General features: G+C 51.7%; 1 protein-coding gene across 2 annotated transcripts; it reads right to left on the reverse strand.

Annotated features, from left to right (window-relative positions):
* Window positions 1-2: 2 nt before the first annotated feature.
* TCFL5 (transcription factor like 5) lies at window positions 3-13,780 on the reverse strand. 2 transcript variants are annotated; one of them, XM_078057365.1, is made up of 6 exons: window positions 13,044-13,780; window positions 11,763-11,949; window positions 11,341-11,503; window positions 9,514-9,757; window positions 7,599-7,740; window positions 3-773 (listed from the first exon to the last, which is right to left on the reverse strand). In XM_078057365.1, the coding sequence occupies exons 1-6, from the start codon at window positions 13,730-13,732 to the stop codon at window positions 651-653; spliced, it is 1,548 nt and encodes a 515-aa protein (XP_077913491.1). In that variant the 5' UTR covers window positions 13,733-13,780; the 3' UTR covers window positions 3-650. The 2 variants fall into 2 exon arrangements, with proteins under 2 accessions (XP_077913491.1, XP_035961287.2); XM_036105394.2 differs by having other exon boundaries at window positions 9,514-9,760.
* Between the last annotated feature and the right edge of the window lie 5,052 nt (window positions 13,781-18,832).

An 18,832-nucleotide genomic window follows, 5' to 3' on the forward strand; every position in this document is an offset into this window, starting at 1 on the left:
CCTCAGTTCCAAACACTACAGTTTATTACACAGAAAGTAATGACTCTCAATATGAAAATGAGGGCATTGAAGGAATCCACTGTGACAATATCTCATTTATGGACAAAAGTGGCTTCAAAGGGAGTCTCTGGAAAATGTCCAGCAAGAGGTCTGGACACGGACCGCATTTCACAATGCAGTCCCATGTGACTGAAGTCAGCACAGGGGGAGGGAGAAACAAAGGAGTAAAATTTCCAAACTACTTCTAATTAAGAACAATTTAACTTGTTCCAATTGCTAAGTGGGCAAATTTAAAATGTAAATAAAATAAGTAAAAAGCAGTGTACCTTGGAAGACTAAGGAAATTATGAAGGATGTTAATTTTTGAAGTTATCATGTTAAGAAAACATGATGGAATCAGGCAGATAATTGAAAAGTTTCTTGCTAATTGTCAACAGGTCTTCATCCCCAAATGGTCTAAGAGGACACGAATGGCTAAGTATTTTGTTCTAGACAAACATCTTTACAAAACGTGCTGTAACGTCCCCACAGAGGCCCCTCAACTGGACTCACGTCCCCCAGAGCCAGACCGCCGGGGCTCCGGGGCTGCACAGACGCTCGGGGCCCCCGGGCAGCAGCCACCACTGCTGGGAGCTAGCGGTCCCTTCCGGTCACTTGACATCCATGGCCGGGCTGCTCTGTAGGCCCTCCTGCGCGGGACGCGCCACCAAGGAGTCCGGTCTGGTCAGCTTGAGCCTTCTGCCAGTTTTACCGCAAAACACACTCTCAAATTCCTGAAGTTGAGAAACCACCATTAATGTTGTGAATTTACAGACTTGGAAACCATCGTAAATTTGCAGACTTGGAAACTATCTTAAAAACACAAAAGGCGGGGCGCCTGGGTGGCTCAGTTGGTTGAGCAACTGCCTTCGGCTCAGGTCATGATCCTGGAGTCCCGGGATCGAGTCCCGCATCAGACTCCCTGCTCAGCGGGGAGTCTGCTTCTCCCTCTGATCCGACCCCTCTCATGCTCTCGGTCTCCCATTCTCTCTCTCAGATAAATAAATAAAAAATCTTTAAAAAACAAACAAACAAACAAACAAAAAAAAACACAAAAGGCTGCGGACACCCGGCTGGCTCAGTCAGTGAAGGCCTGCAGCTCTTGATCTCGGGTTGTGAGTTCGAGCCCCACGTTGGGCATAGAGATTACTTAAAATGAATAAATAAAATTTTTAAAAATTAAAAATACATCAAAGGTTGAAATTACGAGCTGAACTACTTCAAAATATATAAAGGTGTCATCCACAAGCTCATGTCACCTCTTTTAAGGGGGTGTATGTCATAAAAACAGGGATTCAAACATTTTTCTCAAATAATCACATTTACACATACTATTAATTTTCCAATAGATTCCCATAATGCCTGTCCCTTTTATAAAGCCTTCTTTATTTAAAAACAAGCAGCCATACTTACATTTTTCAATGTAGTAAAATATCCATACTACGATACTATTTTCGCCATGTGTGAGTGTTTGCTAGGCTGCATTCAGCCCACGCACACTGTCCCACAGCATTGCTACCATCCGTCTGCAGAACCTTCCATCACCCTGCAGACACCGTGCCCATCACTTACCCCACGCACACCGGTGAGTGCTCCGTGGCGGGCCTGGCGTCAGGGGGCTGGCTCTGGAAGGCTAAAAGCTGGCTCCTGCGGAGCCCCGTCCCCTGCGGCCCTTGCTCACGCTCTCCACCTCTAGAACTCTGACAAGCCCCGGTTTTTGCTCCCGAGTACACGGGGCAGCCCCAAGCTCACAAAAGGAGAAGGCAAGTGCAAGCAGATGGCCTGATCTCATCAGCCTCTGGGAAACAAAGATCGGGGGTCTGCAAAATGCACAAGGTGGAAAATCCTACAGGACAGAGGGTTCCATCTCTTCAATAAATAAAGGACAGGGAAGAAAGGAGGGGAGCCATCGTGGAGTCAAAGCTGTTTAGCTACCAACCAACGTTCGGCTGGACAGCGTTTGGATCCCGATTCAAGGAAGTCAGCGGGACAAAGACTGCTGGGAGCCCATCGGGGGCATCTGGATGTGGTGGTGCTTTTAGACCCCACTTCTATTTTTAGAGATGCCCTTGTGAGTGAAACCGAGATATCTGTGGAATGCTTTAAACCATCTATCGAGGGAGGCAGGACGGGCGCCCTTGTGCCCAAGGAACACGGGAGCTCAGTATTCTGTTCTCCCCACGTCTATGCATGGATACACTTCCATAAGTTGTTTTTTGGTTTTTTTTAAGCATAGCATTCTTAACTAAATATACGTTTATAGATTTTCTATTATGGTAAAAAATACGTAACGTGAAGTTTTCCATTTCAGCCACTTATCTGAGTGGTTTTACCCAGTGGCATTAACTTCAGGATGCTGTGTGATCAGCACCGTTTCTGACTTTTCATCGTCCAACACGGACACTCTGTCCCCATGGAACAGGGACTCTCGCCCTCCGCCAGCACCCACCCACCGTCCCACTTTCTGTCTCTACGAGCCGGGACGACTCCGGGGACCACACAGAGGTGGACTCATAACGGTAGCTGTCCTTTTGTGACCGGCATCCTCAGGTGCATCCGTGCCGTGGCAGGTGCCAAGCGCTTCCCTTTTATGGCTAAGCCATATTCCGCTGTCTGTGCACATGCTTTGCTTATCCACTCGTCTGCTGATGGGCACGGGGGGCCTCCACATCCTGGCTGCTGTGAACGTTCACATCCAACTGTCCACCTGGGTTGCTGCCCACAAGTGCGACCACAGGGTCAGGTGGCAATTCTAACTTTGAAAGCCGTCACCCGATTTTCCACAGCGGCTGCACGGAGTTCTGCTCCCAGACTCGCTGTCCCGTCTGTGACAGCCACACTACTGGGTGGGAAGCCCACAGCCTCTGGATTTGCATTTCCCTGATGATCAGAGATCTGCTCATGGACCTGTTGGCCATTTGTTTATCTTCTCTGGAAAAAGGTATTCAAATCCTTTGCCCGTTTTTGAACTGTGTTGTTTTCCTGTTGCTGGGCTGTGGCAGCTTCGTACCGCATCCTGTCCAGAAAGGGAAGCACAAGTTCGTGCGGCGCTAGGTGTCCCCGGGCCGCCTGGAGCGGCTGCAGCGCGCTCCCTGTCCACCTGCCGTTGGTAACTGCCACCTGCACTCAGGAGCTGTACCTGCACGTAGCTCTAATTTTCTTCCCAAACTTGAAAGAAAGGATTTTAGGGTCTCGATGCAATTTAAGATGAGCCACATTTTGACAATTTCCTGTATCCTGATACCCAAAAGCCCAAATATAAAATATCTGCCTATATTTGAGAAGGTAGAATTTACCTTTGGGAATAATTACATAAAAGTCACAAAGAAGGAAACTGTCATTTCTGACCTAAGAAAGTACTCCAGAGACCTCCTGAGCAACGTGCGCACAACAAGGTGAGTGCGGGGCGTCCGCCTTTGCTGAGGGCAGCCAGGTGTGGTCTGGGTTCTCCTGGCCCGAACATCCTACTCTCCCCACCAGCATCTGTTGCAACGAAACCTCAGTGAAATGTCGGAGTTTCGAGGGAGTTCTGCAATGAATCAGAACACCCTGGGAGAACGTCTAGCCAAAGCGGGTGTTCACGTTCGATTTGTAAATATGAGAATGCCAAATATAAAAAGTTTCTTTTTTGGGGCACCTGGCTGGCTCAGCAGGAAGAGCGTGCAACTCTTGACCTTGGGATCAGGAGTTCGAGCCCCACGTTAGGTGTGGAGACGACATAAGTAAAAATAAACTTAAAAAAAGAAAGTGAATTTCTTCTTAATAGGAAAGAGAGCGACGGTCCCGGTTGCACATCAAGGAACCAGGCCAGGGAGCTGTGAAGACAATGGGCAGACAAGGCACCCAAGCCAAGCGCTCAGGGCACCAGGCCGTGCCTCTTGGAGCAGGTCTGCCAGACAACAGAGGACAGGAAGAGCCTAGGTTTTTTGGAAAAGAATTTTTTTTTTTTAAAGATTTTATTTATTTATTTGAGAGACAGGGAAGGAAGGAGGGAGAGAGAGAAAACGCGAGAGAGCAAAAGCGGGGCCAGGGGCAGAAGGAGAAGCAGACTCCCCGCTGAGCAGGGAGCCCGATGCGGGGCTCGATCCCTGGACCCCGGGATCATGACCTGAGCCGAAAGCAGACACCTAACGACTGAGCCACCCAGGCGCCCCTAGAGGAAGAGTCTGAATCGCCATTAATGATCTCAACCGAACAAACCCAGAATTCACCAAACGGAAGATACACATTCTTTCCAAATAAATACAGAACTTTTATTTTTTATTTAAAAAAAATTTTTTTTTTAAGATTTTATTTATTCATTTGAGACACAGAGATACAGAGAGAGAGAGAGAGAGAGAGAAAGCATGAGCAGGGAGAGAGGCAGAGGGAGGGGGAGAAGCAGGCTCCCCGCTGAGCCAGGAGCCCGATGCGGGGCTCGATCCCAGGACCCTGGGACCATGACCTGAGCCGAAGGCAGACGCCCAACCATCTGAGCCACCCAGGCGCCCCTAAATACAGGACTTTTAAAAACCGACCACGGAAGATGTTACAACAGAAGTCTCAGCAAACTTTCAAAAACTGTGTCTTTATACAGACCATCTTCGTTGATGACAACATAATAAAAAAATGTGAAAAACAGACCCAAAGCTTCTAAACTCCAGATGTCAGAAAGAATAAAACTTTAAAAAAATAAAGAAGGTAAGCTTTTAAAACAACATACAAGCAAATTACAACAGAAAAAAACACCACCACCAACTCTGCTCGCCCCCCAAACACCACCACTAACTCTGCTCACCCCCCAAACACCACCAACTCTGCTCGCCCCCCAAACACCACCACTAACTCTGCTTGCCCCCCAAACACCACCACTAACTCTGCTCACCCCCCAAACACCACCAACTCTGCTCGCCCCCCAAACACCACCACTAACTCTGCTTGCCCCCCAAACACCACCACTAACTCTGCTCACCCCCCAAACACCACCAACTCTGCTCGCCCCCCAAACACCACCACTAACTCTGCTCACCCCCCAAACACCACCACTAACTCTGCTCACCCCCCAAACACCACCAACTCTGCTCGCCCCCCAAACACCACCACTAACTCTGCTTGCCCCCCAAACACCACCACTAACTCTGCTCACCCCCCAAACACCAACTCTGCTCGCCCCCCAAACACCACCACTAACTCTGCTCACCCCCCAAACACCACCACTAACTCTGCTCACCCCCCAAACACCACCAACTCTGCTCGCCCCCCAAACACCACCACTAACTCTGCTTGCCCCCCCAAAAGCCAACAGAGCAGAACAAGACGAGAAGCCGGGACACCCAAGGCTGACGGAGACTCGGGCACAGACGCCCCAGCTGGGGAAGGGCGGGCCCGGCCCCCGGGGAGCACCTAGCAGCAGCACTGGCCCCGGGTCTCCGCAGGGAGGTTTTCCTCCTGCTGTGCTCACCCGAGCCATATTTATGTATGAAATACAAAATATAATACACACAAGTTTTAACCTATTCAATCTCTGAGTATATACAAAGACAGTTAACAGATTTTTTTTTGTTGTAAGTGCCTTCATATTTGAATGAATTATGTCAATAACTCACTAGTAATAGGTACACAAAGCCAAACATTGGATCATTTTCAAAAATATAGAAGCTTTTCTCCAAAGATGACATCCAGATGGCCAACAGACCCATGAAAAAATGTTCATCACCACTCGGCATCAGGGAAATGCAAATCAAACCCACAGTGAGATATCACCTCACACCAGTCAGAATGGCCAAAACTGACAAGTCAGGAAACAACACATGTTGGTGAGGATGCGGAGAAAGGGGACCCCTCCTACACTGTTGGTGGGAATGCAAGCTGGTGCAGCCTCTCTGGAAAACAGTGTGGAGGTTCCTCAAGACGTTAAAAATAGAGCTACCCTATGACCCAGTAATTGCACTCCTGGGTATTTACCCCAAAGACACAGATGTAGTGAAAAGAAGGGGCACCTGCACCCCAATGTTCATAGCAGCAACGTCTGCAATAGCCAAACTGAGGAAGGAGCCGAGATGCCCTTCAACAGATGAATGGATAAAGAAGATGTGGTCCGTATATACAATGGAATATTACTCAGCCATCAGAAAGGATGAATACCCAACTTTTACATCAACATGGATGGGACTGGAGGAGATTATGCTAAGTCAAGCAGAGAAAGTCAATTATCACATGGTTTCACTAATATGTAGAATTTAAGAAACAAAACGGAGGAACGAAAGGAAAAAAAAGAGAGAGAAACAAAGCAAGAAACAGACTCTTGACTCTAGAAAACACACTGATGTTTTCTAGACCAGAGCAGAGGTGGGTGGGGGTGGGGGAAACGGGATGGGGACGAAGGAGGGCACTTGTCCTCACGAGCACCAGGTGACCTACGGAAGGGCTGAGTCACTACATTGTACACCTGCAACGAGTGGTACACTGTTAACCGGCTGGGATTAAGGTAAAAAGCTTAACAAAAAATATACATAAAGGCTCTATTTTATTAAAATTAACAGTTTACCTCTAACAAATAACATCACAGAGTAACTGCAGGATAACCATAAACGACCCAATCAGAAGGAACATGACACAAATACTGCTTTAAAACTCGATCACACGTACGACGACAGCGCAGCTCACGCGGCCCAGACGCCGCGGGGACAGAAGGGGAACCAGAAACGCAGCCCACGGCTCCCAGCCCCGCAGGATCTACACACGGCAGCTCTTCGGAAAAGGCTTCCACGTTTATGCGCCAACCTCGACTCAGTCCCTAAGACATGCTGCAACCACAGCAGCGGGCACGCGATGGCTTCCACAGCGACCCGAGCCGGGGTGCGCGGGGCTTGCCTCACCAAGGCCTCAGGAGCACTCACCCTGACCACCAGCATGCCGAGGCCCCCCCACGGCAGAGCCCTGGAGCCTCTGTTCTTCCATCTGAGCCCCCAAGGAAGGGTGGCTGGACTCCCGCCCACACGACGTGCTCGGTCCCCCCGCCGGGAGCCGCGCTCGCTCACTGGAATTGCCCCTGGGACCGACAGACAGGGTCAAGGCAGTGCTGGCTACACTAGGGAGCCAGGTCCTCGGGCCCAGAGCTCCCAAGTCGTCCCCAATCGCCCTGCCCATGGAAGAGTCGCTCTTCTCCGCCTTCTGAATGCATCTGAATTCCAGACTGTTTAACAGCATCTGCCTCTCTCTCTCCCTTCTTAACTCGTCTCGCTTCATCCCTTCAAAAAGTCTTCAGAGGGTAAAAAAATACACATCCTACAGGTGTCTGAAACCCCGTCCAGTCCCATGCAATCTGCCGCACACGGCAGGTGCTCAATCTGACAACTCATACGCTGCGTGTCAGTGAACCAACCCAGGCTGTGATTAGTATTTCGATAAACGATGAGCTACAACATTAAAGAGCGGAGTTTTGTTCATAGTGAACTCAGCATCTGACCCTGGGTTCCAGGAAACGAATGACAGTCAGGGATATCTTAGGGAAAAAAGGATAAATAACATCACTTGTCACTTTATAAAATTCTGAAAATCTACCTACCCTGAATACTGACCTTTTTAAGAGAATCTCCATGTCTTTCCTGAATGTACTTCAGGAACGCCGTGGTCCACTGCAGGGTGGTCGCCTTATCCGTCTCCGCATTGCAGAACGGGACTAAAAGATTCAACTCATCACAGCAAATGCGGATTCTGCGCCTACAGTCAAAATCCAAAGCAATCACACTGAGAAGCAGAAGCAATACCGCCGCTCCCAGCCTGGCCACCTGTGCTCGGGGCCGCGCTCCACCAGGACCATCCTGCTCAGGGGCCAGGAGCAAGTCTCTAGACCAGGGACGGAGCCAAACCCCCGAAACTGGAAGCAAAATTTTGTGTGTGCTTTTTCTGGGTAGATCGTTCTTCACTCACAAGTTATTACCCTGCTCTCCATGTGCCAAGGAACTGACCCACAGCTAAGAGTCACAGCTTTGACCTCCAAAGGAGCCCTGGTTCAAAAAAGGATCACAGACTACACTCTGCTAATACCCCCAAGCCCAGCCTTTTTAGAGATAATTTTTTTTTCAGAGAGAACTTAAATCACAAGTTGGTTCTTATGATTAGACCATGTTAGCTCTTGCAGATGACACTCGGCGTGACGCCAGGTCCTAGAGGAGCTGACACGGAGTAGCGGATGCAGCACGACCCCTGCCGCCCACCTTCCACGTGCACACGTGGGAGCAGACGTGGGGATCTCCTAAGGCAAACACGAGAGCGGGCACCTATCTCCAGTCCGAGCGGGAGACAACTCTACATCACGGACGAGAGACGGAGATGCGAGGCAGTGAACCTACAGTGTGTTACCCCAGGGAACGGCAGGGTGCCAACCTACGGCTAAGGGTTCTCCCACGGCAGGTACCCAGTAAACGCTGATGAAACGTCAGGTAGGAAAGCCATCCTTCGTAGTTCACAGACGTCCTTCAGTTCGAGAGAGAGAGAGTGTGTTTGTGTGTACACAGGTCTAAGAATGATCGCTGGCGGGCTAGCTAGCTTTAACACGTCCCTTAAAAAGAAGTAAGCTGCCTCAGGTCAACACTGGAGCTTCAGAGTTGAGTATCTGCCTTGCCCCGTGCTACAGAAAGGAAACTGGGACGAAGTACCCCGGAAATAAGTTAATTACGTTAATTATGTTAGGGAAACATCAGGTAAAAATCCAGCTGTAATACAGAAAAATTAACCACCTTTTGGTTCTACGTAAAATCCAAACAAGTTCTAAATAAAACCTGCAGCTAAAACGACCTAAATAACAGTTTTAACCCTTTCTTCCCCAACATTCCTAAAAGAACCAAGTGAAGCTGGCGCCCTGGTGTGAGCCCAGCTGTCCCCTGGAGGCCCACTCACAAGGCTGGCCCCTGACGGCCTCGGGGAACTACGATCTTGGGAGGGTTCCCAGCATCATTAGTGAGGTGCCTAACTGTGCCTAAAACGTTTGTACGAACAATGCAGTTCATGCACTACCTCTCCCTCTGGGGGCCTGGGGTTTGGCGGCTCACCAGGTAGGCAATGCCTCCATGACCCAACCTGCCAATAAAATCTTGGGGCACTGAGTCTCTGACAAGCGTTGCCAGCTGGCAATTTCACCCGCCCCAGGACCCGGTGCTGCAGGAGCAGAGTGCATCCGGGAGCCCCCTGGGAGAGGACACCTGGGAGCTCGCATCTGGCTCCCTGGACTTCTCCCCAGGCACCTTTGCTAAGTTTACTGTGTCCTTTCTCTGTAATCAATCAAAGCCGTAAGTCTTCCTAATGAATCATCAAACCTGAGGGTGGTCCTGGGGACCCCGATCCACCTAGCAAAACACAGTGTTTACTCTGGCCAACCTTTCTCCACGTTGAACACATTTTGAAATAACTAAACTGCTGTTTCATGAATAACTTGCCTATTACTGCTAGTAACTATAGTAAACTTGCGTGTTGACGAGCAATCACACGCATTACCTTCTATCTCTTTCCATGCGGTTGTGCCTCTCCCTACGCTGCGACCTTCCTCCCTGGGGCCCGCTCTGGGCCTGCTCCCCGAGGTTTGCCTGCGAGGACTCCGCAGGCGGCCAAGCGCCCTGTGTGGAGGTCGAGCCTTCGCCCACGTTCTGAATCTCTCCAAGGGCTCTTCGTTCTACATTTGTGTCCAGCTGACGTATTCTACTCCGATTCCTCTTATTTATGGCTTGCTTACATAGCGCTTCTTCTTTGCAAAAGAAGAAAAAAGTGGTATTTTAATTTTTTATTTTACTTAACTTGTCCCCATTAATGCTGAATGTATTTTGTGGCATTTTTCAAGCCAGAAGAGACACATGAATGGGCAAAGGAAGGCCCAGAACTGAACAGGAAGAGCCGTACCCACTACAGTAACTGGTACAAGCCGTTAGCACAAAGCTCCAAACCACAAAACTGAACATAAATCCGTAACTAAATTAAAACACTGAGTATTATGTGATCAACAGAACCTTGTCAGAAGTCCCTTTTTTATCAACGGGTGTTAGCTGCCATCTATGAATAGAGAAACCAAGAGGTTGTTCAATTTTTCTGACATTCAGAATGGAAAAAACAAACTTTCTCCCAAAGATTTTCTTTTACAAAATTACTCTAATGTGACAGCAGGTACTCTACCTGCCATGCTCAGAAGAGGACAAAACCTAAGTGCCTTAGGGTTCAATGTGCCCTCAGCTGACAAGTGATTCTGCCCCCAGAAGGAGGAATCGCATCCCAGCTCTTATTTATGCTAGAGGAACACGGCAAATTCCACCACCTCTAGAAGAGCCGGCGCGTAACCATCATGCCCACGTGGTGACGTACATTCCCGAGACGCCAAACAAAACCAAAGTTTCTGTGGCCAAAGGGTCCCTACGCACAACTTTCACAACGGGACCTGCAAGGAAGACATGGTGGGGAATTCACAGCGCTGGGAATATTTTGTTCCTGAAGCTGAGGAGTTAGTACATGGTTTATGTTACTATCAACCTTTCACTTTGGAAATGGTAGCGCATACCTCTGAATAAAAAGTCCCAACAAGGAGAACGACCCACTGGCTGGAGGAGCGCAGTACTCCATCCCCGCTCTGGCCCCATCAACTCTGGAAAAGCTAGGTGTTATTTTGTCGGGTTAAGTTGAAAAATAATTTGTTTGCAAGGAGAAAAGGATTGTGAGCTCACTCTCAAGGTGAGCAAAGTTTGCCTTCAGCAGTTTCTTTATTTCTAAAACTTTCTGAATCACCTTATGGCCTCTTGCTCCCAACTCAATCCTTTGCCCATCTGTAGATTGTCTCCTAAAGCTTTTAGCAGATTTCAGACTCCTGCCTCACTCACGAAATATAAAATAAGAAACAAAAAAACAACTATTAAGTGCTTTCAGCAACTTGAAGGAAACTGAAAATTTACATAAGTCTATCACTTCTCTGTTTGTGGAGATTACCAGTAAGAAAAAGCAGCCCCCAAACTCAATGATTCCGTACTAAGTATAAATATGATGTCTGAGGGGCGCCTGGGTGGCTCAGTCAGTTAAGCGGCCAACTCTTGATTTTGGCTCAGGTCCTGAGATCCAGCCCCACGGTGGGCTCTGTGCTCAGCAGGGAGTCGGCCCGAGATTCTCTCTCTCCCTCTGCCCCTCCCCCTGCTTGTGTGCTCGCGTGCTCTCTCTCTCACAAATAAATGGATAAATCTTTAAAAAAAAAAAAAAAAAGACCACTTCATGTTTATACTCGGCCTCTCTCCCTCCCCACCCTCGGCCAAGAAGCCAGCAGGGCAGTGCTCCCTCCGCTTTATGGCTTACCTCCTACTTTAATCCAAACCTGCTCAGGCAAAGCTTTGTTTCTACCGCCCAAAGTCTGTTTAGTGGATTCAATTTCCTGCTGGTAACAGAAAGAAAATGCTCTAGGCAATCCAATGTCCTGATGCTTGGCAGCTTCGAGTATAGAACATGGGTTACCAGAACCCTGGAAAAAATGAAGTGACAGGAAGTTTACCAGCATGCCCACAAATCAAATGTCCTCTAACCGAAGTCAGGTCAAAGGTGTTAATGCAATTTGAGTAACTTCACGTACACTGAGGATTTTAAGACGTTCCCAAACCACATAAACGCTTTTGATCTCAAAGATTATTAAGCTCAATAAAAGAAAAACAGATCCTTCGGACCTAACGAAAATAAAATCCACTTAATACAAAAGAGCAGCACCCGACGAGTCCCTCCCTTACCTGGGTCTGTGAGAGGCTCGAGCCCCCCGCAGCAGAGCACGCATTGGCCGTGAACAGAGGGCATGTAAATTGTAAAGCGGTGGCGGCCGCTGCGGTTTTATTTTTCACCAATGTCGTGCATTTGTTTTGTTGCTGATGTAGAGGGACGTTCATGAATTCGGAAGGATGTCGGATAAGAGTTACCAAACTGCCAAGACAAAGGAGACCCGGAGACACGTGAAGACTGTGTGGCAGGCAAGCGTGCCGAAGGCTGCGGTCCCCAGCACGCTCTCCCGGCTAGCACCAAGACTTCTAGACAGCTCAGATCGGGCAGGACGAGCGCCCCTCCTCGTGGAAACCTCTACCGAACCAGGATCAACCAGCGCTGCAGTGGACAAGCTCACACTTCTTCCTCACAGAGGACCATACGGCTGGATGTCACCTGACACCAATCTCTTTTTTTGGCCATTCTCCAAAATCTGATGACTAGGGGCAAAATGGGGAAAACCACAGGGTAGGGAGGGACAGAAAGCGAGGAGCCCCCCCAGCACAGAGGCGGCTACTCTTCAGCATTCGTCTCTGAGACATGACTGACGGGCTGCCATCCTGGCGGCAGGGCGAAGCTGCGTTCTGTCATCAGGACACTTTCCTTCCACCAAGGCTCATCCGTGTGTGGAGTCACCCCTAGCCTGAGTCAACGTGGGGGGAAACAGGCCTCTCCTGACATTAAGGTGGATAATTTGGTGCAAAAGCTTTGGTCCTCAGAAGCACCTGTACACTTATCTCAACTGCACTCTTCCACATGCAGACAGAGTACGCCCCACACGAGGGCATGCTTTGTGGTACGCACTCAGGACTCAAAAGTATTTGCTCATGGGCGCTTGCAGAGCACACACCCTTCCAAGTGGGCCCCAGGCCCAACGGGGTCCGCTCCCCGTGAAGATGCCGGCCAGAGGAGGCCGGCGGCTTTCTCCAGGGATGGCTTCACCTACACCCAGGCCCACCTGGGCCTCATCCCTATTAAAACGCAAGCTGTAGTAGGGCTGGTGGCCTTTGCACCTGGATCACCTCGTCTACACCCAGACCCAGCCAGGCTGGTGGCCGCCCCACCAGAGGGACTCATGTGCCCCAGACTGAGACTACGGCCGCTCCATGGGACCTCCTCGGGTGCACCCCGGCGGGGGCTGCAGGCCTCGGCAGCGGACGGCCTCGTGTGCACGCAGCCCCGGCGGGCCTGCTCCCGGCGCACCCGCGCCCTCCCCGCGCCCGGCCACCCGGGAGGTGGCGGGGAGGGACACCCACTTGTTGAGCGCCACGCCGGGCTCGGGGGGCTCGGCGCCGCGCGGGGCGGGCGGCGGCTCGGCAGGGATGCTGTTGAAGCGGTCCTCCAGGCGGACGCGCACGGCCGACTTGGCCCGCGCCTCGGGCGCGCCCTCCGCGTTCTCCTTGCCGCCGCCGTCGGGCGCCTTGGGCCGCTGCGCGCCGGGGCCGGGGTCGTCGGCGCCCGGCGTCTTCTCGGCGGGGGCGGGGGCGGCGGCGGCGGCGGCGGCGGGGGCAGGGGCGCCCGCCTCGCTCAGCAGCATCATGCGCAGCTCCTGGAAGTCGACGTGGCCCAGGCAGGGCGCTGCGCCCGCGAAGCCGCCGTCGGCCAGCGCGGGCGGGCACAGCACCGGGTACACGGGCGCCGCGCCCCCCGCCGCCGCCGCCGCCGCGCCCCCCGCCGCCGCGAAGCCGCCCGCCGCCGCGCCCGGCGCCGCGGCCGCCAGGAAGGCCGAGCTGAGGCGCGCGTCGAGCTCGCCGTCGGCCGCCGCCGCCTCCATGTGCGAGTAGAGGATGTGCTGCAGCTGCGTATACTCCACCTCCGTCATCTCCACCAGGCTCAGGTCGGTGGTCGTGAAGCTCAGCCCCGCCTCGCCCGGCGCCGCGTCCGCGCCCTCGGGGCCCGCCGGCCCGCCCGCCTGCGGCGGCTCCCGCGGCCCGGGGCCCGACATGCCGGAGCCAACGGCGGGGCGCGCGGGGCGGGGCCGGCGGGCACCGGGCCGGCGCGGCCTCGCTGGGCGACGTTGGGGGCGGGAAACCGCTGGGCCCGCAGCGCGCCTGCGCCGCCCCGCCCCGCAACGGAAACCCCACCCCCTGCGCCGCGGTCCCGCCCCCCGCCCCCGCCAACCGCCTGGCCACCGCCCCGCCACGCCCCGCCCCGGACGGCGGTCGCCACGGGAGCTGCGCGCGCAGGTGTGTATGTTGGGGGCGGGGCGGCAGGCTGCGCGCGCAGGTCGGGGGCGGGGCCGGCGGGCGCGTGCGCCCTAGCAGCTCGCAGGTGAGAGACCTTACCCCACGTACCTGTGTGACCGGGGGGCCTGCAGCCTGGTGACGGGTCCTCAGACCGGTGCGTCCCAGAACAGACAGCAGCCGTGCCCCCCGAGCGTGCAGCGCTCCCTTACCGCGTCCTTTCTGGGAGCAAATGCGAGATCATACCCTGCACGCGGTTAACACGCTTTTCTTTTCTCCCACTTAAAACGGAGGGAAGTGGCGGAGTCCTCAGTAAGACGTAGGACAGCGGATTAATCCGAATAGAGGACAACCAGTCAGAGCACGATTTCCACGCCAGGTCAGAAACCAGCTGTAGATGATTGAAATACATAGTCTTAAGTGAAGTGACCAAGCCGTTGATGCGTGGAATGACACGGGTAAAATCTTCGAGTAGATTCCAAGCACGGCACCGACGCGGCCCGCAGTGTGCACAGAACCGCTAGATCTCGTTAAAACAGGTTCTAGGGCGCCTGGTGGCTCAGTGGGTTAAGCGACTGCCTTCGGCTCAGGTCATGATCCCGGAGTCCCGGGATCGAGTCCCGCATCGGGCTCCCTGCTCGGCGGGGAGCCTGCTTCTCCCTCTGACCCTCCCCCCTCTTGCGCTCTCTCTCACTCTCTCTCTCAAATAAATAAATAAAATCTTAAAAAAAAAAAAAAAAAGCAGATTCTAGGTCAGGCCTGGGGGGGCCTGGAACCCACCTTTCTAGGGAGCCCCCATCTGATGCAAGTGCAGCTGGTCAAAGGACCCCAACTTGAATAGCAAAATCACGGAGTACCGTGAAATTTACAATGGTTAAAAGAGAAAATAAAATCAAGGTTATGTCCAATATGGCTTTTCACTTATTGGAAATAAAGACCATTGGCCCCTACAGTGTGTTTTTGTTTCTTGTTTGGGTGGAGTTCTTGCAGATAGCAGTTTTCAAGCCTTCTTTTGTTTAGACGTAAAATGTGAGAATGATCTGACTTTACTGGAGTTTGCATTCTAAATAAAATGTGAACAGAATACCAAACATGCTTTTCTAAAGTCAGTGTAGCTCCCAGTGGTTCTGCCTACCCCTCAGGAGGCAGCCCTGCAGAGCTGAGAAACTGACTTGAGAATTCAAGCCGAGCCTAGTGTGCAGGGAGTGAGGAAGGCTCCGGGCATGGCTCCTGGGAGCAAGTAGCAGGCCTCCACCCCAAACATGCAAGAAAATAAAATTTCAGAGGGACCCTGAAGGAAGGACTAGCCCTTCAAGGACAGGAGGGCAGCACGGCACACATGGTCATTATCTAGGGGAAGACCCATGGTGGGTCATAAGGTCAGTTTAGTGACCCTGGACCCACAATTGAGAACAAAAAGCACATCATCCGTGTGAGCCGTGTGTCATGAGGGTAAGTGTCGAATGTGAAACCGTTATACAAACATGTATTCTGTGAAACCAATGTGACTTGATATCAAAACCACATAAAGATAGTAACAGGAATATAAAACCACAGAGCAATACCTGACATGAGCAAACCTGCAAAAATTCTTGATAGAATCTTTGCAAATTGAATCCAACAAGATTTCTGAAAAGGAATAATAGGTCATGACCAAGTAGATCTTATTCCAGTGACACGAGGGTTGTTTACATTTGAAAATCAACCAACGTCATTTACTGTATTTCTACCAACATCATTTACTGTATTAACAGGCCAAAAAGGAAAAAAAAAAAAAAAGCGTTCACCAACTCTAACATCCATTTCTAATAAAAACTCTGCAAGCCGTGAATGGAAGGGAACTTCCTCAACCTGATACAGGGCATCTATGAAATCACTACAGCCAGCATCATAATTACCAGTACGAGACTGAGTGTTTTCCCCTAGGTTAGGAAAAAGGCAAAGACCTCCACCATCACTACTTGTATTCAACATTGTGCTGGAGGCTCTACTCGGCGCAAGAAAGCAAGCAGAAGGGAAGGCATCCAGACTGAGAGAGAAGAAGTGTAGCTGTCTTTCCTTGCAGACAACGTGACGATCTATGTAGAAAAGCCTATGGAATCTATAAAAAAGCTACCAAGGGACTTCACCAAGGTCACGGAATAGAAGAACAGCATTCAAATATCACTGTATCCTATACACTAGCAGTGAACTTGTGCACATTGTGGTTAAAATACAATAACATTTACAATCACTCAAAAATATGCTTAGGTATAAATTTAACAAAACATGTATAGGACATATATGTTGGATATCATACTGAGTATTTTCCTTAAAAATCGTCTGTGCTCTGCCTACTCATCCCTCCCTCCCTTACCCCCTGGAAGCCACTGATCTTTGTGTTTGCATAATTTTGCTTTTTCCGGAATGTCATATAGTTGGGCATCATGCAGTGTGTAGCCTTTTCTGATTGGCTTCTTTCACTGAGTGATATGCATTTAAGGTTCCTCTCTGTCTTCTCATGGCCTGACAGCTCATTTCTTCTTAGCCCTGAATGATATCTGTGGTCTGGATGGTCCACAGTTTATTTATTAATCACCTACCGAAGGGTATCTTGGTTGCTTCTGAATTTTGGCGATTATGAATAAAGCCACCATAAACATCCACGTGCAGGTTTTTGTGTGGGCATGAGTTTTCTACTTCTTTGGATAAATACCAACGAGTGTGGTTGTGGATCATATTACAAGAGTTTTGTGAGAAACCACCAAACTGTCTTCCCAAGGGGCTGCCCCATTTCGTGCTCCCGCCAGCAGTGGATGAAGAATTCCTGCTGCTTCACATCCTCGCCAGCCTTGGGTGTCAGCGTTCTGGATTTCGGTCGTTCTGATAGGTGTGCTTGACGGCCTTTTGCAGACTCGATCACAGCGCCAGCTAGATGGCTGCAGCCTGCAGGGCTGGGCAGTGTCTTCCAGGATACAGCATATGCTCTAAGTAGCAACCTGTGTATGGTGGTCCATCTGCACAGCTGGGATTCATGGACCTGGGAACCAAGGGGTGGAAATGGGGTGGCTCCTTTCACTGTTCCCTCTCCTGATCCACGAGCTGAATCTCTGCTGTCTGTTCCTACAAGTTCTGGTTCTAGAAAGCTCAGTTCAAGGGGAAGAGAGCCCTGTCCAGAGGACGCAGTGACGGTCTCACTGGGCTGTGGGCTGGGGCAGCCACCTGGCCACGTGGGACCCTTCGTGCCAGTGAGCCAACAGGTAAAGAACAGAGACTGTACTGGCCAGGCTGATCAGGCCTGCCTGTCAAGGGGCAGAGGGCCCAAGGACATGCCTGGAATGCAGGAGGATTCCCCAGGGCGCCTCCCAGTACCCCCAAGTCCTGTGATTGAAGTCAGTGCAAAAGTTCAAGGACGCGATCCAGGCGGGCTTGCTGGGAGCTCAGGTCCATCAGGAAGGAAGATTGGGGCTCCCACCAGGTGGGGAGTGCCAGCCAGGGAGCGTGGACTGGATGGTGCAGAACGGCCCGTGGCCAGCTGCAGAAGTGAGGACCACAGCAGCTGAGGCTGACCTTACCCCTGCCACCAAGCTGCAGCCCCGAGTGTGAGCCTGCGGAGAACACCGGGAGGGACTGTCTCCTCCTGGGCATGCGCGCGTTTTCAGGATGGCTGCATCCAGTTAGGTGGGGGCATGACTTTGTCGTTGGCTTTGTTTAGAAAATAGGGTTTAAAGGGTGCTGTGAGCAAGGCTTGGGAGGTGTGCTGAGGCCCGTGCTGGGGGCCGTGCTGGGGGCAGTGAGGGCGGGGCAGGATGCCTCTGGCTCTCGCTGGGCCACTTTGGTCAGCATCCCCCTTCCGCATGGTTAAGGGGATCACCAGAGGCACTTCTGCTTGAGATCTGGAGGCCAGGAGGGCAGCGGGGCCACGTGTGGATGGAGGGGACTTCGGGAGGTCTCCTGGTCTGGGCACTGTAAATATTTGCTTACAGATATATATTTTTTAATGTAATGGTTTTTTTTTTTTTTTTTTTTTAAGATTTTATTTATTTATTTGACAGAGAGAGCAAGCACAAGCAGGGGGAGGGGCAGAGGGAGAAGCAGGCTCCCCGCTGAGCAGGGAGCCCGACATGCAGCTCAGTCTTGGGACCCTGGGATCGTGGCCTGAGCTGAAGGCAGATGCTTCACCGACTGAGCCACCCAGGCGCCCCTGCTTACAGACTTTTGTGTGTGCACAGATCCTCTTCTGTTTAGGGCCGTTTCCCAACCTCTGAACACTGGTGACTCCCGGAGAAACCCTTCCAGACTTACGTTCCTCAACTCCCTTCCTCTGCTAGGACATTTTAGTGCCTCTGATGGGTCGTGTGTGTGTGTGTGTGTGCTGGGCCCTTCGGAAGGCCACATACCATTGCAATAGCTATGATCGGTACCCCCAGAACCAACTCTGGCCCCCTTGCGGGTGACCTTGCCCTGTGGCTAATGCATGCTTTGGGGGGAAATGTCTAGTGGGGCGATTGAAGTCACTGGTCAGAAACTGTCAAGTCTCGCAGGGGCGGGCGTGGTTGCACCTGCCCTTCCTACTGGTGGTGCGTGAAGGTGCCAGGGTCCTGACACTGTGCGTCTACGGTGGCTCAATCCCTCCTCTGTTTTTACCGGCAGTCCCGGATTTGTTCCCTTGGAGCTAGGGGTGGCCATGCGACACAGCGCGACCAACAAGATCTAACCAGAAGTTGCCAACAGGGAGCCGATGGGGCAGGTATGCCCTGCGAGGCTCTATTCCTCCTGCTGGCTTCCACCTAGAACAGGGAGGGGATGATGTGATGCCCACGGGGGCAGCCTTCTTGCAGCCCTGAGGACAAAGGGACCAGCTGAGGACGGGCTGTCAGTGA

The sequence above is a fragment of the Halichoerus grypus genome, chromosome 10 (assembly GCF_964656455.1).
Source record: "Halichoerus grypus chromosome 10, mHalGry1.hap1.1, whole genome shotgun sequence".
In the NCBI taxonomy this organism is placed as follows: Eukaryota; Metazoa; Chordata; class Mammalia; order Carnivora; family Phocidae; genus Halichoerus; species Halichoerus grypus.